This window comes from Mesoplodon densirostris, chromosome 3 (assembly GCF_025265405.1).
Source record: "Mesoplodon densirostris isolate mMesDen1 chromosome 3, mMesDen1 primary haplotype, whole genome shotgun sequence".
Classification (NCBI taxonomy): Eukaryota; Metazoa; Chordata; class Mammalia; order Artiodactyla; family Ziphiidae; genus Mesoplodon; species Mesoplodon densirostris.
This window is the reverse complement of record NC_082663.1, coordinates 130,776,880-130,800,479: the sequence shown is the minus strand read 5'-3', so window position 1 is coordinate 130,800,479 and position 23,600 is coordinate 130,776,880. Positions and strand designations below refer to the sequence as shown.

At 44.8% G+C, this 23,600-nt stretch overlaps 1 protein-coding gene and 1 pseudogene across 1 annotated transcript; one reads left to right on the top strand and one right to left on the bottom strand.

Annotated features, from left to right (window-relative positions):
• Positions 1-238: 238 nt before the first annotated feature.
• On the bottom strand, positions 239-2,002 carry LOC132485536 (myelin expression factor 2-like; annotated as a pseudogene).
• Positions 2,003-12,507: 10,505 nt separating this feature from the next.
• Positions 12,508-13,220, top strand: LOC132485535 (stAR-related lipid transfer protein 4-like). The gene is given in 2 exon segments (XM_060092070.1): positions 12,508-13,180; positions 13,183-13,220. Coding segments are annotated over 2 exon segments (672 nt in total). The 5' UTR covers positions 12,508-12,546.
• The last annotated feature ends 10,380 nt before the right edge of the window (positions 13,221-23,600 follow it).

Genomic DNA, 23,600 nt, shown 5'->3' with positions numbered 1-23,600 from the left:
ATCCCACTACGTAGAACTAAAAACAACATGAAAATGGCTTATTTCATTAAAAATAGTATAACCATTCATTTAAACTGAACGACCAGACTTCCTGTCTTTAAAAATCCAAACTTGAGATTAACAAAAATCAGAGTATATTTAACACTATACTGTTAAAAGCTGGTGGGAGTTTTAAAAGTATATTTTTACAACTTTTGTAAGCATACAGTATTACTTTAAAAAATGACTTTTACTAGGAGATTCAGCAAAACAGATGTAAGAATGTTCCAACCGTGGTTTCAAATTATGCATTATGATCCAAGCGAACATCAATTTCTCTGCCAGTGATTTTTATGCCATTCATTATTCTGCAGCCTTTTTCAGCTGATCCTGGGGAGTCAGATCTGACTGTTCCACAGCCTTTTGACCTTCCATTCTCCATTTTTATTTCTGCAAACATTACATGACATTTCTGACAAATATCTGGCTGCCTTTGGAGCCTATTCTGTCTCTCATTCCACTTCCCATTGGACCTGATAAAAATCTTCGATCCATATTGATAGTCCTTTCCATATTGATAGCTCCTATACCTGGTCCCATTCTATCAAAGCTGGAACTCATCTGATCCAGTCCCATCCCCATTCCTCCAGTCACACTGTTCATGCCACCCATTCCACCACCAAGTCTACCAAAGGAATCTCCAAAGCCTCGATTTATTCCAATATCACCACGTCCAAAATCTCTCTCCATGCTACTAGTCATCACACCACGGTATAGCTCTCCCGTTTGACTAACTCCTCCAAATCCTCCCATGCTATTCATTGCTTCCAGACCACCAAACCCAATTCCTCCTCCAATTCTATTCATTCCTCCAAAACCTGGACCATCCATTCCCATACCACTTGGACCTAAATTTCCCATTCCACCACCTATGTTCAACTGCCTGGCACTAATAGGCTGTCCACATGGACCAAGTCCCATTCCAGTGCCTCCAAGACCACGTGTTAATTGTGGTGTTTTACTATCATGTGAATGGTAGTCTTCATGAGGGACAGACTTGTCATCCATTTTCACATGCATAGGTCTATCAAACAAAACCTGCCCATTGAACATAGAAATTGCTTGAACTGCTTCAACTGCCTGTTCAAAAGTGACTGTGCCCATTCCTCTGCTCTTGCCATCTTTGTCTTCTTTAATATCTGCCCGCTTTACAGTTCCAGCTACACTGAACACTTCCTTTGGCTCCTTCCAACCAACTTTGAAGCAACAAATTGTGGAACCAAGCAACAAAAATTGTGGAACCAAGTCTACCAGCCTGCAATTAGCAACAAAAATTGTGGAACCAAGTCTACCAGCCTGCAAATTACTGATAACCTCAGGAGGAACATTTGGATTATTGAGAATGGAAGGTGGTAAATTCATCAATCCCGATTCCATGTTGGGTACATGTCCTCCTGGAAACGATCCTCCTGTCGGTTGCAATGCCCTACGAGCATTTTCTCCATCAGGATCCTCTTTGATAGTCAAGGGTCTTCCACTAAGATCATATTTGTTCATAGTTTCTAGTGCTTTCTTGACAAATTCTTCATCTTTGAATTCAACCACACCACAACCCCTTGATTTTCCTTCCGCATCCTTAAAGAGCTCCACGTATGTAACCTGACCCAACTTTTCCTCTCATTAGATCTTTAATGGTTTGCCATTTCATGTCATATGGGATGTTGCTAATAAAAACTCTGTTACGATTTGGACCCTTCTTTTCTCCAGTGCCTGAATTCTTGTCTTTTGAATGAGGATGAAATCCATTGGCCCTCTTATTTCCTGTAGATTTTTCTTTTAATTCAGGTTTCTCTTCTTTGATTCATCATTCTCCACTTTAATGTCATTGGAGCTGCCGCTGTGCTGTGGCGGCTGCTTCTCCTGCTCGGGCGGGTGAGGTTTTCCCCGGCGGCTCCGCGGGCTGTGCATGCGGGCTGTCATCGCCAGCAGCCCTAAGCACCTCGGGGTTTGTTGCGTCGGCCATCCCGCTGCCACGGCCTCCGCCTCCGCCGCCTGCGTTGAGGGGCCCTGAGTGCTACAGTAGTGGCGGCAGCAGGCTAAAAGTTTTTTAAAAAAAGAAATTTCCGTGTCAATTAGTCTTTGAAAACAAAGAAAATTCGAAGATGTAAATTTAAGAAAAATGGAGAGAGACAAGCGAAATAATGCCATATGTGGGCTGCCCATATGTGAGCCAGAGGTGCCCCTATCACCTATGGTCTCAGTGATTCCACTTTGCTCTTGTTCTGGAAGCCCCACGGGCAGGTCAGATTAGTAAGCGCCAAAGTGCCCTTTATTGCCTAACGACAGGAACACAGCTCAGACCAACCTAAACAGTACAAACGTGCAGTAAAGATCAGCCCCTGAGGATCTGTACAGACATTTCAGAGTTGGGCAAGGGATAAAGCTGGTTGACAAAACACTTCATGAATTAAGATGACACTCTCTGTAAAGGCTCTCCTCTATATTTTAACACTCGGAATCATCTCTCTGAACGCTCTAACCAGCTTGCAATGCAATTTTCTCATCCTAAAAAATAGGACCAATTATACGTCTTGCCTACTTAAGAGATTGTATATAATTTGAGTACAACAAGGATGGTAAATATATGGCAAGATTATGTCTCTGATAGTGAAGGTGATGATGATGATAACAGCGTGCCAGGCACTGTTGTATATTAGGAATATTAATTTTATTTTTTATTACTATTATTATTATTTTTTTTTTTTTTTGCAGTACGCAGGCCTCTCACTGTTGTGGCCTCTCCCGTTGAGGAGCACAGGCTCCAGACGCACAGGCTCAGCGGCCATGGCTCACGGACCCAGCCGCTCCACGGCATGTGGGATCTTCCCGGACCGGGGCACGAACCCGTGTTCCCTGCATCGGCAGGCGGACTCTCAACCACTGCGCCACCAGGGAAGCCCAGGAATATTAATTTAATCCTCTGACAACCCAGTGAGGTAGATACTATTATCACTGGCATTTTATAAATATGAAAACTAAGGCACAGAAAAGTTAAGTAACTGCCCAGTGCTACATGGCTGAAAAGTGGCAGAGCTGGGAGCCTTCCTGCTAAGCCTCAGAATCCTTGTCCCTAGAGTGATCCAAGAAGCCCCTACCAACTGATCAAGTTGGCATGCAGATTAAAATCTATTTTCCCAACTCTAGCCTAATTCAATGCCTGGCACAAAAGAGGTCCCTTTACCCTTATTAAGTGAGCTCCCTTTCATCCAGCTTCACAATGTGTTACGAAGATCAAATCACTGGATGAGTATGGGCAGTGGAGTTCAACCTTCGCCCTAATGGCATTTGGGGCTGGATCATTCTTTGCTGTGGAGGCTGCCCTCTGCTCTTTATGGTACTTAGCAGCATCCTTGTCTCTCCCCACAAGATACCAGTAGCACACTCATACCACCCCCCTTTGCCAGCTGTGACAACAAAAATTCTCAGACCATTGACAAATGTCACCTAGTGGCGGGGGGGGGGGGGAACTGTCCCTGGTTGAGACCCACTGGTGTAAGGGATGATTAGTCAGATTCTGAAACAGATCCCTAATAACTCTCCATTGTAAGGGTGTCACTGTTTAGTCCTGTAGGAATGGATGGGGGTGGAGAGCAACAAACAAGACAGGGATGGGGAAATAACACAAGTTGCAGAGTTCTCTTGACAGTAGAGACATATTATAATACCTACCTTCCAGGGTTGTATGGAAGACTCAGCAAATGCCTGGCCTCTGGGAAGCACTCAGGTAAATAACCACTATCAACAGTAACAACCTGAACTTGTTATCCCTTCATTTAAGAAATACTCTTTCCATACCTTCTAGTTACCAGCAATGGTGTAATGGCTTTACTTAGATCATCCTACCCATAATACTTACAAGGAAGAAACTATTACCACACGGACAGTTTATAAATTTAAAAAACTGAGCTTCAGTGAAGTTAAAATACTTGCCAAGTGCAGGCTACACAGCAGAAGAAGAGGATTCAAGCCTGCAGCCACCACAGCAAAGGAAACGCAGCTCGGTACAGTGGGAAAAGATTCACACCCCAGCATCTCTGCTATTTACCCTTTGGTGGCCTGGAGCCCATAATTCAACCTCCCTGAGGCCCAAGTTCCTCATATAAGATGAGGGGGCTAGGGCCTCCCTGGTGGCGCAAGTGGTTGAGAGTCCGCCTGCCGATGCAGGGGATGCGGGTTCGTGCCCCGGTCTGGGAGGATCCCATATGCCGTGGAGCGGCTGGGCCCGTGAGCCATGGCCGCTGAGCCTGCGCGTCCGGAGCCTGCGCGTCCGGAGCCTGTGCTCCGCAACGGGGGAGGCCACAACAGTGAGAGGCCCGCATACCGCAAAAAAAAAAAAAAAAAAAAAAAAAGATGAGGGGGCTAGAGGAGAGTATGTCTGGCTCTAAAATTCCAGAACCCTCATCTGTTATCTCCTCTGCAACCTTCCTCCAAGACAAGTGGTGGTGATTCGTCATTAACTTAAGATTTTTTTTTAATGTTATTTAAGAAGAAAAAAAAGAAAGGACTTCCCCGGTAGTCCAGTGGTTAAGACTCCCCGCTTCCAACGCAGGGTGTGTGGGTTGGATCCCTGGTTGGGGAACTAAGATCCCACATGCTGTGCAGCGTGGCCAAAAAATAAAAATTAAAAAAAAAAAAGAGAAAAAGAAGATTACCTCTCAAACTGAGTGTTTCCCATGATAAAACCCCATTTTCTCGCTAAATACCAGATTAATGTTGTTTAAATTGCGTTGCTGGAATGAGTGGGGGGGAGGGGAGAAGTAATGAACTTCTAAGCAAAAAATGCTCATCAGCTGGGGAAAAAGATATAAATTAATGAGGAAGAAGCGCTAATAAACAATCACATCAGGCCAGCTTTCTCTAGAATTATGTTATTAACACAACACAGTGAAACAGCAACTGGTTGCAAGTGGAGAACAAAGGACAACAATGAAGGAGAAAAAGCAGTGGCCTGTTTACTCATAGAATCTCAAGAATGAGGAGCGGGAAGGAAACCCAGCCAGCAGAACATCCACCATAAGTAACCAAAATAATAGGAACAGCAACTGTTAAGGGTTTTCCGTATATTAGCTCATTTAATCCTCACAACCCAGGAACTTAGACACTATCTCCATTTTATTGCTAAGGAAACTACACCTAGAGAGGTTTGCTTCCTTGCCCACACAGTAAATGACAGTGTCAGGATCTGAACCCAGATCTGACATCAAATCTTGTCCTCACGACCTCCACATCATCCTGCGTCACTCTGGCTGGCCTCTGGTACACACTACCTCAGAATGTGGCCTAATTCCATGGTAGATGTCTTTTTGCTACAAGGTGTCTTTTTGCTACAAGCTACCTTTTTAAATTGAACTGAATATGCCTTCTTGAAAACTTTGTGCAAAAAGCACTGACTCTGCCTTTCCCCTACCCCCCAACCCTGTGACCCTGGTGTCCTACAGAACCAAACATCTCCCTCTTCCCCAAGGCAGCCCTTCAGGGATTTAAATGGATCACGCTGACACTTGCCTTCTCTAGGATAAAAATCTCCCATCCTTGTCCTTGTTCCCCATTTGGCAAGGTCTCCAGACCCTTCCTATCTTAATCACCTTCTTCTGGACACACTTAAGTTTGACAATGAGACTCTCAGAGAACGGAACCCAGATTTCTAAGCGTATCCCAGCCATCTCCTCCTTCACTGTAGGCCTGCTACTTCTCTTAATGCACTCCAAGAGCCTATTATCTGTATTGGCAGCCCAGTCACACATTGGCTGCTGATGGGCTTGCTCCCAGAAAACTAAGACCTCTCTAAGCTTTTTTCAAAGTGGACTTCTTTAGCCAGTGTGTAACTCAGCTCCACTGTTCAACAATTGGTTGTTTCATAGCTGAATGCAACCAAACAGAACCCACAGACAAAACCCAAGGAAACTCATGTGTTCTGACTCATTCCAAATTCTTCTTTCTTTGTGAGGTAACTAATTGTTATCAGTTGGTCCAATAGGAATAGACATCCTGTTAGCCAATAAAATAATCATCATCTCTCATAAGCCCTTAGGTCTTTATTTCATAAAACATTCTCCTGTCAATAACACAAAGTAGGACTTCCTTGGTGGTGCAGTGGTTAAGAATCCCCCTGCCATTGCAAGGGAAACGGGTTCGAGCCCTGGTCTGGGAAGATCCCACATGCCACAGAGCAACTAAGCCCATGCGCCACAACTACTGAGCCTGCGCTCTAGAGCCCGCGAGCCACAACTACCGAGCCTGCATGCCACAACTACTGAAGCCCACACACCTAGAACCCGTGCTCCGCAAAGAGAAGCCACTGCAATGAGAAGCCCGCGCACCACAACGAAGAGCAGCCTCCGCTCACCACAACTAGAGAAAGCCCGAGTGCAGCAACGAAGACCCAACACAGCCAAAATTAAATTTAATTAATTTTTAAAAAATAATAATAACACAAACTATTATTTTGAGCACCTATTATAAGACAGGCACCAGGCAAATTGATGATCCTAACCCTTATGATAATCCTGCAAGTTGGCATTATTATTTCCTTTTTCTAGATGAAGAAACTGAGGTACAGAGGAGTTTAGTGACCAGCCCAAGGTTTCACAACTACCTCAACACTTTCTTTCCTATAAGCACCAGGTCTGAGATTCAAATCCAGGTCTGCTAGATCCAAAGCTTATACTTTTTCTACCACAGCACAATGGCTTCTGAGTCAGTGGTGCATTGGTGCATCCTGGGCTGCTGAGTTTCTATCTACTTACCCAATTTCTGTTGACTGAAATAAAAACACACAACGTGAGAACTGTGAGTTTTGGTTTTCTCTGGGGACTTACTGAGGCTTATAGCCAGGGAGACAGTCTCTCAGATAGCCCTGAGAAACTGTTCCAAAGAGGCAAGGAGGGAGGTCAGCACAGATGTGATTTTGGAGAAGGGGTACGTGCAATCAAGCACACACCTTGGTAGGAGGTTACTGCTAGTCATGATGAACAGATACCTCAGTTGATGATTTTAGTGCCTTTCTAAGTATGGGAAGATGCAAGAAATTGGGTTCATAAAATTTTCTCTTGAAAATATCTAACTATCTGAAGACCTGTTCTGCCAGTTTTCCCAGAGCGCAGAGTGCCTCATTCCTGATCTCTTCCCTGAACTCCTTTCAGGGTGTGTTAAACGTCAGCAAGTGCAGTGGCCAGTGACTTGATCCTTTTAGAGCCAGATGGTGAGTGACATTCATTGATTATCAAAAACATCCTAGGATCCCAGGGAGGGAGAGACCAAGGGACTTGTCCAAGGTCCCAAATACTGGCCTTCTTTCTGAGTCTTCAGAAGCTATTCTCTCCTGCTCCTAGATCCAGGCACAGAGGACCCCTCCTCCTGCCATACTAATCCATGCTCTTGTTTCTGGCTGAGGCTCCCAGAGCTCAGAGGACCTCTGCAGGTCAGAGGGTTGGAGTGGGCCAAGTCACATCCCCTGCAGAGAAAACCAATCAATTTCATGTCGACCCTCCTGTTCTCCAAAAGAGCAACTGATCAGCCACTGCCGATGAGAGGGAGGTAATTTAAAGGTCAAGTGAAGGCTGGATGTCTATCTGCCCTTCTTTCACGATAAATGTGTCTGAGATGTGAGCACAGCAAGATGGTGATATTTTAAGATGAGTAGCATATTGGAAACACTGAATTCACCCAGCCTGTGGCAGCCCCATTTTATAAAATGCAGTGTCCAGGAGTTTCAAAAGGCAGAACAATGGAGTGAAAGCAGTGAAGCCCTGGAAGGCAGGGAACCCAGGACACAAGTTGAGTCTTGGCATCAGCTGTTGGTCTTTGGACTTTGCTGCTCGAGCCCTTTGCTATGAGTCTCATTTTGCTCATCTTTTTTTTTTTTTTTGGTCATTTTTTTAAAATTGAATTCTAATTGATTTACAATGTTGTGTTAGTTTCAGGTGTACAGCAAAGTGACTCATTTATCTATATTTATATTAATATATATATTCACCTTCATATTCATATATATTCTTTTCAGATTCTTTTCCCTTATAGGTTATTATAAAATATTGAGTAGATTTCCCTGTGCTGCACAGTAGGTCCTTGTTGGTTCTCTGCTTTATATATAGTAGTTTGTACATGTTAATCCAAACTCCTAATTTAACCCTCCCCCCTTTCCCCTCACTTTACTCATCTTTAAAATGAGGACACTGTGTGAGCTGTCATCGTAATGATGCTGTGACAAGAACACAGAATTGTCCCCTGGATTTCTAATCCCATGCTGTAAAGTGCTAGAGTTGCAAGAACCCTTAGAAAGCAACTAGCAGAGCAGGTTATAAGTAGCAGATCCTATTCTCAAAAGGAATCTTGTGTAGTACCCCAACATACCAAACTGATCAAATCCAAACTACTGCCCTGGTTGTCATAGAATCGGGGGCACAGAGCAATCACCAGACCTCTTTGAAACTTGGGTGTACCAGGGAACAGTCCAAAGACCATCCACCTAAGAGCCCATTTTACAAATGAGGAAACTGAGGCCCAGAGGAACGAAGTAACTCCAAGTCTCAAAGTGAGTTTAGGGCAGAATCCAGACTAGCGTTCAGGACTCACAGGTTCTAGGTGAGGGCACTTTCTACTACAACACACTGGGACACTCAATCTTTTGTCCCTATGTAACTATACATGCATGATATAAAATGTAGTGTTCTAGAAGGTAACCTCTCATACCTTGGCTTCGATCAAAGCCAGTCTTCATGCCTGTTAATAGCATCAGCTAATATTTATTGAGCACTATCTATCAGGCACTATGCTAAGCTTTTTCCTGTGCATCATGATCTCATTTAATACTCCCAATGAGCCTGTAAGGTAGCTGTCATTTTTATTCCCATTTTAGACATGAGGAAACTGGCAGTTAATTAAGTAACTTGCTCAAAGCCATACAGCCAGCAAGAAGTAGAGCCAGAGTCACATCCTCAGGGCCTATACTGGCAACCCCCATGTTTTCCCACCTAAGCACAATTCTTTTGGAAGAAAGGGACTCTCAGCCCACCTATCATTTCTTTTCTGTTTCTTTTTTTTTTTTTTTTCAGTCCGGAAGGCCCCGCTCTGAGATGGAGAATCAACACCTTGGCTTCTTTTCTCCCCAAGCTCCTCACTTTGTGTCTTAGGTGGGTGAGTCAGCAAACGGGTCAACCTTTTCCCGGAAGTGAAGTGGATGGCCTTTGGCATGGCCGCCAGGTGAGGGTCTCAGCAAAACTGTGTCCTCTACTGGCCTGACACACACTAGTGACCTGACAGGTCTCCCACTATCACTGAGGCCACCAGCAAGTCCAGTCAGGGCTCCTTAGAGCCCAAAGCACAGAGCAGTTACTGCAGCCAACTCCATGTTTCCCTCCCCTCCCCCATTTTACCTGCGGCTCTTTCGTCTGCAGCAGTTCTGCAAGGTGGACAAGACAGCTGAATCCTTGGTGTGCATAGAACTTCTCTGGAGTTTCACTAGGTTATCGTCAAGCCTGAACCCCAACCTCGGCTTTGGAAGAAACTACCTTCCACCAACCAATTCCTGCAGCTTTCACTTGTCCCTGATCTTTTCTGCCTTGACCCCAAAAATGCCAGCTCTGCACAAGGCTGCTGAGATAAAGGCTATATATAAATACCAGGGCCCTGGAATTCCTATTTCAGAAGCAGTCGATACACTCCTGCTTAAAGGTCTCACTCAACTCCCCAAGCCTGCTGGGGGCCTAAGTGACTGGGTCCCATTAATAAGGACCCAAAAAGGAAATGCAAGGCAGACACTGTCTACTCTGAAACACAAGTTAGCAGGAACAGCTGGGACCACAGACCCCAATGCCAGCTCAGTCAGTGCCGTTCCCCACTCCTAAGGAAACTCAGGTATCAGCTGAATCATCCTACAACCACATAACAAAATACAGTCCCGAGAAGGATAGTATAGGATGATACTTAACAGCAAGGAATAATGTTCATGATTGTCAAGTGGAAAAACCCTGTACCAAGAAAATAGCACATTTCATTTTTATGCTTTCAAAGCATATATATTTGTGCATCTGCAAATAGAATATACATTTTTTTTTTTTTTTTTTTTTGCGGTACGCGGGCCTCTCACTGTTGTGGCCTCTCCCGTTGTGGAGCACAGGCTCCGGACACGCAGGCTCAGCGGCCATGGCTCATGGACCCAGCCGCTCCGCGGCATGTGGGATCTTCCTGGACCGGGGCATGAACCCGTGCCCCCTGCATCGGCAGGCAGACTCTCAACCACTGCGCCACCAGGGAAGCCCAGGATATACATTTAAAAATTAAAAATGTTATTGTATGAACTGTGTTCTATCATGGTCTCTTGTTTTTTACTTAAAGTAGCATAAACGTCTTTCTGCACATGTATGCACATGAACTCCTACGTTAGATTACTAGTGATTTTGCTCTTTCTTACTTCCATATTTTTGGTGGACAGCAGTTGACTTTGGCACACTCACATTCTACTTCTCCTTTGGGGAACACCCATCCCACCCACACTGCTGTGGCAGGACAGCCATAGTGCTCCTGTCCCTGCCTCCCTCACTGTCACTCACCCCAGAGACTGGCACATGCCTCAGGCTAGCCAGGCAAAGTTCTCTGCTCCTCTGAGCAGAGTAGACGGTTCCGAGGGAGCCCCAGCCCAGTCTGAGCCTCTAAAACTTAATATCTGAATGTTGCCAGAGAGAGCGCCTTGCTCTTCCTCTGGAATTTCAAGCTGAAAAGATCATAATAAGCCAGGAATCGTTGGCAGATTTATTATGTTGCTTCTCCTATATAGAGAAATCCTGCCTTAGAATGAAGGCGAGACAGTGTGGAAAATAGAGCCAAAAAATGGAGAAAAAGCCCAAATCATTGAGATCCTGGATCCAGTCATTCCTGAAGCTGGAGTGATCCTAAAATTCCTAATCTTGTGATCCAACAGATCCCTTCTTAAACTCACTGAATTGGAATTCTATAACAGACCTAACACGTGTGTTTGCTAATCAGCAACTACATGTGTGTGTGTAATACGTTTTGTGAACAATGGTAAATAACCCCAATCATTCTTGAAGCTCTCAGTGTATTCCTCAAAGCTCTCTTCTCTCACTTTACAGCACCAATTTTGTACTCCATATTCCCACATATTGTTAATTAGTTCATTTTTCATATGCCAATTCAATTTAAAAACAGAGGAACTAAATAAACATTTCTCCAAAGAAGACATCCAAACAGCCCAAAAGTGCATGAAAAGATGTTCAGCATCACTAATTATAAGAGAAATACAAATGAAAACCACAATGAGATATCACCTCATACCTGTTACAATGGCTATCATCAAGAAGACAAAAGATAAGTTTGGGCAAGGGTGTGGAAAAAGGGGGAATTCTTGTACACTGTTAGTGGGAATGTAAATTGGTGCAGCCACTATGGAAGATGATACATAGGTGCCTCAAAAAATTAAAAATAAATCTACCCTATGATCTAGCAATTCCACTTCTTGATATATACCCAAAGGAAATGACAACAGAATATTGAAGAGATCTTATGCTCCCCCCATGTCTACTGCAGCATTATTACAATAGCCAAATTATGGAAACAACCTAAGTGTGTGTCAAAGGATGAATAGGTAAAGAAGATGTGGTGTGTATGTGTATGTGTGTATATATAGATATATACATACATAAACATAATGGGACATTATTCAGCCATAAGACAGACAGACATCTGCCATTTGCGACAACACGGACAGACCTTGCAGACATTATGTTAAGTGAGATAAGTCAGACAGAGAAAGACAAACACTGTATGATATCACCTATATGTGGAATCTAAAAAAGCCACACTCATAAAAACAGAGAGTAAAATGATGATTACCAGGAGCTGGAGGGCAGGGGAATTGGAGAGATGTTGTTTAAGGGTACAAACTTGCAATGAGTCATAAAGGAAAATGTCCTAGAGATTTAATGCAGAGTAGAATGAATATAGGCAGCAATACTGTATGATAATCATCAAACTTACTAAAAGACTAGATCCTATTTATTCCAACCATTAAAAACAAACGATCAGGGCTTCCCTGGTGGCGCAGTGGTTGAGAGTCTGCCTGCCGATGCAGGGGACACGGGTTCGTGCCCCGGTCCGGGAAGATTCCACATGCCGTGGAGCGGCTGGGCCCGTGAGCCATGGCCGCTGAGCCTGCGCGTCCGGAGCCTGTGCTCCGCAATGGGAGAGGCCACGGCAGTGAGAAGCCCACGTACGACAAAAAAAAACGAAAAACAAAAACAAATGATCATTATGTGATGTGATAAAGGTGCTAACTATCGCTACAATGGCAATCATATTACAACATATAAATGTATCAAATCAAAGTCCTGTACACCTTAAATCTTTTATATGTCTAATATATTTCAATTTTTCAAAAAAAGAACCTCCCACGAAGCACGGAGGTGAGGCTGCCTGGAGGCGGGGCGACAGGGTCGTCTTCCCGGAGCTGCTCCGGGCAGTGGGCGAGGGAAGCCGCTGTGGAGGTCCAGGATGGCGGAACCGGCGTCCGGACGCGTGTGGACCTCACAGGGAAAACAAATGGAAGCCCTGCCTGATGCAGCTGTTTTGGCGACTAGACTTAAAAACACTCTCATCCAATACCACAGCCTTGAAGATGACAAGTGGCGAGTTGCTAAGAAAATGAAAGATGTAACAATTTGGAGGAAACCTTCAGAAGAATTTAATGGATATCTCTTCAAAGCCCAAGGTGTTATAGACGATGTCATCAATAGTGTAATAGACCATATACGCCCAGGTCCCTGTCGCTTGGATTGGGACAGCTTAATGACCTCATTGGATATTTTGGAGTACTTTGAAGAGAATTGCTGTGTGATGCGTTATACTACTGCTGGTCAGCTTTGGAATATAATTTCCCCAAGAGAGTTTGTTGACTTCTCCTATACTGTGGACTATAAAGAAGGGCTTTTATCCTGTGAGATAAGTCTTGACTGGAGTGAAAAGAGATCAGAATTTGTTCGTGGATATAACCATCCCTGTGGTTGGTTCTGTGTTCCTCTTAAAGATAGTCCAAACCAGAGTCTTTTGACAGGCTATATTCAGACGAATCTGCATGGAATGGTTCCCCAGTCTGCAGTAGATACAGCCATGGCAAGCACTTTAATCAACACTATGGTGATTTACAAAAAGCCTTACAAAAGGCATAATATGTTTAAACTTATAGTATTATATTCACTGAATCAGCTCTCTCTCTTAGCTGCATGGCCTGTAAAAATCATCCTTCCCTGTCTTCTGCATAGCCTGTAGAAAATTTTGAGATGTTTTTGGTTTATTTTATTCTTAAAGTAAATAGCTATCTAGGGTGGGCATTTCAGTTTTCCTAAACAGTTATTTGCACATTGTTTGGTATGGTGATATGTCTAGGAATGGAGAGTATGACAGAAATCCACCAAGAAGTAGATAAAGTTCTTTGACACAAACTCTTAAGAAATTGAATAGTGCCTCAGTATGAATATTTTGGCTACTTAGAAATTAGAGAAAGCCACGCTTCATGCTGGTAGGTTAAAATCACCTATTTTGGAGCTTTATGAACATTCTGTAAAAGTTTTAATTTTGGGAGTAGTTAAATATTAATGCTTTAATTCTCGTATGCTCTATGAGTTTAACAATATCTTTGACTAAAGAAAAAAAGCTCTTCTCTATATTTTATAAAGATGCACTTCATTGTCAGTTGACTTGTACTACTTTACCTATTGAAAATATCAGAAATAAGAAAAGTAGGTATCATAGTAAAATGCAATTCAGTTTTGATACCTGGATAGCATTATTTTATAGATATCTTTAAAAATATATTCATATCTTTATGGGCTTTTATTTTGGGAGTCTTAAAAGCATTTATGAATGAATAAGACAGTGTGAAACACTGCCAGATATGTGCTGGGACACCACATGGATTGGACAGTATTCTGGGTTATGTGAAATGGTTGGTGGTATCCAATACTAACCAATAGAGAATCATCTCTCTAGGAAGTCAAATTCAGTGAATGTTTTATACATGTTTGAGTTTTAAATGTGTCACTCAACTCATAAATTATAACTACGTCATAAGCATTCACAATTGTGATGTAACTTCAGCCTGGAACTAGAACAAATGCATTCATAGATTTATCTAAATGCCTGGGTGAGTCATTTTATAACTAGAATGGACTATAATATGTCCCTCGATTCTGTGGCTGCATTAAATGAACATTCCTTAAAAAAAAAAAAAAAAACCTCCCCAAATAAAAGGTAAGTCCTTGAAAAAAAGGAGCTATGTCTGCCTGACTCCGTGATGCCTAGTACCCTACATGTTGTTCTAAGTAGGAACTCAGAAAACCTGTCTCGCCCCACCTATCAGCAGCAGCAGATGTGCATTTAATTTAGATTTCTACTAGGCGGGATAAGCGGCCTTACAGCATTCTCACCCTCTCATGAAGTTTATAAGAAGAGTGCTGCCGAGGGCCTCCCTGGTGGCGCAAGTGGTTGAGAGTCCGCCTGCCAATGCAGGGGATGCGGGTTCGTGCCCCGGTCTGGGAGGATCCCATGTGCCGCGGAGCGGCTGGGCCCGTGAGCCATGGCCGCTGAGCCTGCGCGTCCGGAGCCTGTGCTCCGCAACGGGGGAGGCCACAGCAGTGAGAGGCCCGCATACCACAAAAAAAAAAAAAAAAAAAAAAAGAAGAGTGCTGCCGGGATTTGAGAGTCCGTGGTCAGGTACAGAAGGATCAAACCCAGAATCACTGAACGTTAGGGTGAGAAGAAACTCTAGCTATCAGTGGTTTTCAAACCAGCTCTGCAAAGACCTCAGGCTGTGTGTGGATGTCAGCGGCGGGAGTCCCAAAATCTGATGAGAGAAGCAAGTGGTTATGCTGAGGGTGCTGACTCCATATCCCTGTTTCTATCAGAACAGCCCCCATTTAATCCATTTAAATGTTGAGAGTGCAAAAACAGTCTCTGCTTTAAAAAATTAGATCACAGATCCAATCAACGCTGTTATTTTACACAAGGGCAAGTAAGGGCTGAGAAGGAGAAGGGCTTGCCCAGGATCCCTCAGGGGTCACTGACAGAGCTGGGTTAGAACTCAGTCTCCTAATCTCCAGGTTGGTACCTGCTCCATACTGCCGTCTGCTTTTCTAGACGCCTTTGAGTCTCCCATCTCCCAAGGCTTTTGAGGGCCCATTACAGTGACTCTCTAAGGTCCATGACCCTCATACACCAAAATCAGCTGGGAGCTTATTAGAAACGCTAACTGCCGGTTTCCACCCCAAACCTACTAAAACCTACTGTCAGGCATGGGATGCCAGAACGGGTTTTTTGTTTTTGTTTTTGTGGTATGCGGGCCTCTCACTGTTGTGGCCTCTCCCGTTGCGGAGCACAGGCTCCGGACGCGCAGGCTCAGCGGCCATGGCTCACGGGCCCAGCCGCTCCGCGGCACGTGGGATCCTCCCGGACCAGGTCACGAACCCGTGTCCCCTGCATTGGCAGGTGGACTCTCAACCACTGCGCCACCAGGGAAGCCCCAGAATGGTATTTTTTAACAAGCATGCACTGAAGTTTAGGCAGCACAACTCTAGAATCCATCCAGAAATTGAGCCTCTTGCCATTCTTATCTAGAAATCCTATCCAGCTCTACCAGCTCCCTGCCTGGCTAAACCCTGCCCTCCTAGGGAGTGGTAACTGAATGTCACATGTTGAGAATAATCCTAGAAAATCCTCTGTCATCATGCTCAAGTCCCAGCAGCTCAGAGCAATTAGATCTAGACTGGGGAGAGGCACAAAGGAATCATATATTAATGCAATTTGAAGTTTCTGAGGTTCATGCAATGAGGGAGACCAGGAGCAGCAAAGGAAAGCACAGCCACAAAGTCCAAGTGAGGGGCAGCATGGGGGAGCCACAGTAACCCTGGAACATTCCAAGTTCATTTCAGCTTCTCTCACCCTTGCTGTTCCCAATCTGGTGTCCCATCAAACAAGGACATGCATACATGGTGGCAAACTTTGTCCTTTGCAATGTTAAGCAGTGATGGATTTAAAAGCTCGACTTCCCTGGACTGGCTACATTTTAGCAACTTGATTTAAAAACTAAGAACACTTCCGGATCCTTCTCCTGACCTCTTAAGTCTGAAACCCCAAAAGTGGAACCCTGGGATGTGTATTTTTATAAAGATCCCCATTGATTTTTACATAGCCAGCCCAACTCCAAACTATTGGAGCCCCCATATATGTTCACATTTGAAGGTTGCTGGATACTATTAAAAAAAAAAAAAAAGATTAGGGTAGGAAAAGCATAAAAAACAGGGCCTGGAAAGAATGAAAGAATTAGAAAATCCCCATCTTGCAACCACTAACGAGAAGATGATCTGGACAAGATCAGTGGATGCTAAACCCATTAGGTAAAAAGTTGATGGAGAACTTTGTCATGGTGAGACCAGGCTGACTCATGGAACTTAGGACAGCCTGACATTACATGCCCAGGATGTGGTAGAAAAGGAAGAACCCACTCACCATACCTGCCTACAATGTCATCTAGCCAAAAATACTGACACTGAATATAATCACATTCTAGACCTAATACCACTTTACAGGAAATACTGGGGATAGAACAACTAAAATAACACCAGGAAGAAGTAATCAACTAAATCCGTAATGTGTGATCATCAACAAAAGACCCCAATTTCTCAAACAGGTCAGTGGTATTAAAAGGTGGGGAGAATGAAATATGGACTTAAAAGACATAATTACCAAACAAAAATGTGGGAACCTTGCTTAAATTCTGCTATCAACAAATCAACTATTAAAAGGCAGTTTTTGAAACAATCTGGGAAATTTAAACATGACAGGTAACAGATGATATTAAAGGGTTATGATAAATATTGCTATAGACACAATAATTTTTAAGTCTTTATCCGTTAAGCTAGTTAGGAAGTAGTTACAGCTAAAATGACATGATTCTGCATTTACTTTAAAATGCTCCAGTTTAAAAAAAAAGTGGATAGTTAAAACAAGATTAGGAAAATGACAATAACTGCTAAAACTGGGTGATAAGTTTGTTATGTCATTCTCTACTATTTTTTGTACTTTTAAACAGCTCCACTGCAAGAAAAAAACAAAAAAAAAAAAACCCTTTAATTCCTGGCACTATTACTCGTCCCTAGTAGGAAATGAGTCCTAGTAGGAAATGGTGAGTGGGTGGGTAAGAGTGAAAAAACAAACAAGCAAAAATATAATTGATTAAAGCATGAGGGGCGAACTGAGCTCCTGTTCGCTGTTGCCTGATATAAACAATGAAAATATCTCTTTAGACATCCATTCATTTTTGCCTCAAACTGTACTTCCAGACTGATATTTCAATTCTGTGAGGTGAAAAGTACCTTGGGGCGGGGGGGTGGGGGTGGATTAGCATCTAGTACGGTGACCAAAATTAAGGCAAAATAGAAAATACAGAATAATAATTAAGAAAAGCTAACTTGATTGAGCTCTTACTCTAGGAACTGTGCACTTAATATTATCTTATTTAATCTCACAGCACCTTCAAAGGTAGCTACTATTACCCCAATTTAAAAAGAAATTGAGTCTCAATAAATTCAGGTAACTCACCTGAAGTCATGCAGGTTGTGAGTTGGGTGGGGGGGCCAGGGAGCTGGGCCATCATAGGGCAGAGGGAGAAAATGTGCTTGGGAAGATGGAACCATTTCTTGCTTGTTCCTCTCAGAAACAAGTTTAATATGGAGAAATTAATGTCCTTGCTTTGAACAACTGAGCAGCCTAGAAGGCCCAGGGGGCATTTAGAAGGTTATACTGTTACGAGTCTTCTTTTGTCTCCGTAATAGGAAGCAAGTTTGACACATTTAGGAAAGTGCAAACTTCTGGAAAGGCTCAACCCATGATACTATTTCCTCCTTGACTCTGCCTACTCTTCAAATTCAGTTCCAACCAGAAGAGTCAAGTCTTTGGGGATTGAGGCCTTGGAGTCAAACAGACGTGGGGCTTGGTCTTAGCTCCGCCCACCACTTAGCAGCTGGTGACCTGGTGGGGAGGGTTCTTAGACTCTCTGAGCCTCTCTGGGGTCCACCTGTGAAGTGGGGTGATGACTGTCCCTCCTTCACAGGGTGATAACGAGGTTTCCACATCATGTGTTTAACCCCATGCAGGTGTTGAATAAATATAAGTGGCTATTAGGGTGATGAAACTTGGCAGCCCACTGACATTTTTCCTTCTTCCAGACCCCTCGAGATCACTGACCAGTGAACTTCAACCATAATAAACCAATGCCTGGCATACAGTAGGCAGCCAATGAACTTTTACCCTATGTATTAATATGCTCCCTGGTGCCATCTCTCCCACAGGCTTATTGACTTACTGACTTGTGAAAATGCACCTCAACCAGAATGCAAGTATGGAAGGTCAAACTGGTCTTTCAATTCCATATTCCCCATTGCATGCAGCAGGGCATTAGAGATTCAACAAATGCTTCCTGAAAGACCTAAGTGAATAGCAAAGCGTTGGCTGCGTCTATGGGACAGAGCGACCAGGGCCCCAGGCGTGTCCATAGCACAGCCTCCAGCCGAGTCCATTCGTAAAAGAAACATTGAGAAACCTAATGAGTCTAGTGGGGTGATTCAAGCCCCCGGTGACCAGAAGCAACTTCTCCCGACTCTGCAACACCCACCTTCTCTCTCCGCTCTGCCAGGCCAGGGGGTGGACACTTCCCTCCCGGTGATTTGCGATGCCTCCATTGGGACGGAGGGAATGCAGCAGCGGTGACAGTGTCTACGCGGGGACGCATGCAGCAGGCTGTCCTGCTGGAGGGATGCAGACTGGCCACGGAGCTGAGCACGGGTTCCCCTGGGCACAGCGTGCTGCCGCACTGACCACAGCAATTCATCATATGTAAAAACCTGCCTACAGGAGGGGCCCTGAAAGGAAGCAGGGGAGCCGAAGCCGCAGGTTCTCAGGGAAATTCAGGGCTGTGATCTTTTTTTTTTTTCTTTTTCACCAGGCCTAAAAGGACGGTGAGAAACATCCAATCCACAGGATGCTGGGAGCAGAATCCAAGGAGGAATCCCCATTCTGGACTAAACAAAACAATCTAAGAAAGCTTGACCTCACCCAGGAGACAAATTCCTTTTTCCTGCAAAGTGTCTCCTCCTGTCCCAACCCTGTCCTTCTGCTTTAACACCATTCTCTGTGCCAAAAGGAGAGCTCAGTTTTGAGACCCAAGTGGTCTAGCTCGGCCACTGTGTGACCTTGGGCAAGTCACTTCTGCCCTCTTGACCTCAGCATCCTCGTCTCTAAGGAGAAAAGCGTGAGCTAGATCAAGGTGCACAAATTTAAGTGATTAGGGGGAGGCAGTTTACATGTATATATAAATATCTAAAATGACTGGGCAGATGGCAATGGTGCTAAGCTGCTTAGCCGCAGGTCACAGTCACCTGACTAAAACCCTGGAAGGGTATAACAAAAAACACAGCAAAACAAAACTCTCACAAGTCTACTTGTTTGTAACCCACATTAAAGAGCTACTTAGGACCTTTCCAAATCTATGGAATTCTCCTTCACATTCTTTCAACGGCATCTACAATTTTCTCCCACAGCACCATCTCCTTGGCACCCTACCAGAGTTGGCAGCAAGACGCACTCATGGGAAGCAGCACTGGAGCCAGGCAAGAGATTCCTCCTCCCAAAGAGCGAGCAGAGAGAGATGAGGAGAAGGAGGGGCAGAGGGCAGGAGGGAGAGAGGCAGGGGGATGGAGGGAGAGAAAAAGATATCTCTTCCTTTAAATCATTTCTCAATATGCCTACAAGTGAGAAAAGTGAAACTCAAGGGGGTTGAATAATTTAGCCCAAAGTCCCTCTGTGTGGATCAAAGCTAGGATTCAAACCCAGGCCTGTCTCAATGAGAAGACTTTGCTCTCTTCCTTTTCCAACTTTCCCCCAAAATGCGCTCAGGGAGAGCCTGGCCCTGACTGAGAATAAAAAGCACCCGCCACACACACATGTGGGATCCAGAAAAAAAAGATACATTCAACAACTTAGCATTTCAGAAGTAGATTTCCCCCTAAATTGCCTTACTCTCTCCAACATCTGTTTTTAGCACTTGCCTGCATTCTTCCCTTTGCCTAGAATTTCCCCACCCCTAGCCAGGCTCTAAGGACGAGTTAAAGCCTTCCTCCTCCAGGAAGTCTTGCTGATTAATCCCTCTCTGCCAGCCCTTGAAGTTTCCCCTCTACACAGTTTGCAGCCCACGTTACCAGTAATAAAAATATGAATACAAGTCACAGAAGTCATAGTTTTCATTGAATTCTAATTCTATGTCAAGCTCTGTTCTCAATGCCTAATCCTTATAACAGCCCTGTGAGGTAAGTGCTATGACCTTCTTCCTCCAGCAGTAAAGTTAGGTAACTTGTCCCAGGTCACAAGCTCAGAAGTCACAGGGATAGGATTCAAACCCCAGCCAGAGCCTTCATCCCTAACCACCGCCCTGCACTGCTTCATGTTCCCATGCTTCTTTACAAATAGCCTCCTCATTTTCCATCTCATGTGCAGGCTCATAACAAACTTCAAGTGTCAAAAGTGAGGGATCTTAAAAGAGGGCATCAAAGCTGTTCAGTTGGGAAACTTGCCAAAGGAGCACACTCGGTGCATGATCATTCTGGGGATCTAGGTCTCACGGACCCCCACCCACACCCCCAGCACCAGGCTTGTAATTAAGTCTTGCAACCAACACCGGAATGTCTCCCAGAGGTAGCACGGCTGGTACCAAAGATCCATAGTTATGAGACATTACCAGGGATCAGGGAGGAGAGCAAGGTGTGGCCACAGACAATATTCAGGATCCAGGGAAGAGGAGGTGGCAGGTCCCAGGGAGCGCATGCTGCCGATTCTGTTCTCTCCGGTAGAAGTCGTGAGGCTGCTGTGCTTAGCCCAAGGCTGTACACTCTATACATCCAGTGAAGGATGGAGGCTCAGTGCGTGTGTGTTTCTCTTTTTTTTTTTTTTTTTTTCCTTTTGCGGTATGCGGGCCTCTCACTGTTGTGGCCTCCCCCGTCGCGGAGCACAGGCTCCGGACGCGCAGGCTCCGGACGCGCAGGCTCAGCGGCCATGGCTCACGGGCCCAGCCGCTCCGCGGCATATGGGATCCTCCCAGACCGGGGCACGAACCCGTATCCCCTGCATCGGCAGGCGGACTCTCAACCACTTGCGCCACCAGGGAGGCCCTGTGTTTCTCTGTTTCAGGGACTATACGATCTACAGAAGTCAGTAGTGTCATCACCTTCTTAGAGGAAATGAAACTAAGGCTCAGAGAGAGGAAGGGCTGGGCCAAGACAAGAGAGCAAATTGGCACAAAGAACGAAACCCAGGGCTTCTCCCTTTATTCTCTCTTGACCAGACAGACACGCCCCCTGCAGCACCCAACAGGCCCAGACAGGGGACCATCACTCACTGGACAGGCAGCTGGGAAATCCCAACCATCTGGCTTCTGCCCCGGCATGTCTCCAGCCTCTGCAGACAAACACACTATGTGCAAGAAGGTTGGGTGCCACCATCTGCACAGTAGCCTTAATGAGAGGCCTGTGTTTTCTTGGAGTCTTGGTTGAGTTGTTTGTCGGTCCCAGCAAGTGAGCACCCTTGGGCTAACCTAACAGAGACTTTTAGCCCCTGCACAGCCTAAATAAATACAAAACAAGATTTCGAAATGCCCAATCTCCTGGGGTCCCTTTGTTGTGGAAGCTAGGGATGGTAACCCCACTCCAAGAGTCTGTGTTGAGATGTCCAGGGGGAATAAGGAAGGCACTGAGGAAAGCAGAGGAGGAAGGCAATTCTTACATCAGTGAAAGCCCACTAACAATTAATGTCCTTTGTCAATGGAATGGGTTGGCTCCACAGAACAAGGAGTCAAAGGGAGGCTGAATCTGTTGGGGACCCTGTAGCACAGGGGTCCCCAACCCCCGGGCCACAGACCAGTACCAGTCCATGGCCTGTTAGGAACTGGGCTGCACAGCAGGAGGTGAGTGACAGGTGAGTGAGCAAAGTTTCATCTCTATTTACAGCTGCTCCCCATCGCTCACATTACCGCTTGAGCTCCGCCTCATGTCGGCATTTTGGTGAGTTGCATAATTATTTCATTATATATTACAAGGTAATAATAATAGAAATAAAGTACACAATAAATGTAATGCTCTCGAATCATCCCGAAACCATCCCCCCACCCCCCACCCCCCAGTCCATGGAAAAACTGTCTTCCACAAAACCGGTCCCTAGTGCCAAAAAGGTTGGGGACTGCTGCTGTAGCAGATCCTTTGTGGGTAGAATTAAGTAGAGGCCTTGAAGGCCCTTCCAAATCCTGGGTTCTCTTCCCATGATTCTTGGAGGGCAGCAGTTCAAATAGCACAGATTTTAGAATCAGGACAATGCAGTTCAGTACCTGCTCTGCTACTTAGAGGCTGTATGACCTTGGGGGAAGTGTTCCTGATCTGTAAACTGTGGCTGACCCTTCTTCCTCTTCTCTTTGGGTTATCAGTGGGGGTGAAAATGGGGGGTGGGGGTATGTGACCTGCACCCTGCAAGCACATTGGTCCTCAGCAAGTATTAGTTCCCTCCCTCCCTCTAAGGGAGCACACAGAATTCCAAGATCCCCTGATCCTAAGACTCATAACATTTTTTCAACTCTGATTCCAACAGAAATAGGACAAACAAAACATTGATATGGAACCTCCTTTCCTGTCTCTCAAGAGCACTGAGGCAATCTTCTCCCCAACCTTTGAGATAATGCCCATGTTGATTTTTATTTCCAAACTTGCAACTTGGCAACCTGCTCTAAGCTTTTTTTTCCCTCTTTTTTTCAAGTGACTTTAGGCTGAGCTGTTACTTGAGCCAAAAAACAAAAAAACAAAAAAAACAAACCAGGCTGAATTCTGCACCTTTCCCTCCAGAAGATAAATTATGTTGGTTTTTGCAATGAGTGAATTGGGGCAGGAGAGAGATTTCACTAGAATAAAATGTGCTGGCTGAAGAGGTGACTTGAAGTAGATCTGCTTTGTTTGCAGAGGTTCCCAGACCCCCTTGATTTCCTGGGATTGCCACCTACCTCCAGGCCATCCAGCATGGCCTGGGGTGAGCCCTGAAGACTTGGAGCATAAGTGACCCTGGATGGAAGGGTCCCAACCATTGGCAGCTTGTCCCCTGTCCCCTCCCCTCTCTTGGGAACAGAGCTGTAAGTGGAGACAGGAAGAAATAAACCATTCTGTTTCTTTTCAGAAGGAAGATAGCCTTTAGCAGGATTGTCTAAGATATTACACTGAGGAGAGAGAAGGCCTACTTCCACTGATTCAGCATTTTCCAATCAGTGCAACACTCGCTTCCTGCGGTACAAGAGATGATTTTAGGTAAGACTCAGACACAACATTAAATCACACTGAGTCACTTCGTGAGGAAGTTATTTCCTCTCTAACTCTCCTTAAAACCTTCTCATTATGAAGAAGAAAGCCTCTGTTTGGTACTAGTGTGTCTTTAACACTCTTCTATCACTTCTTAATTATCCTTTTCAACAA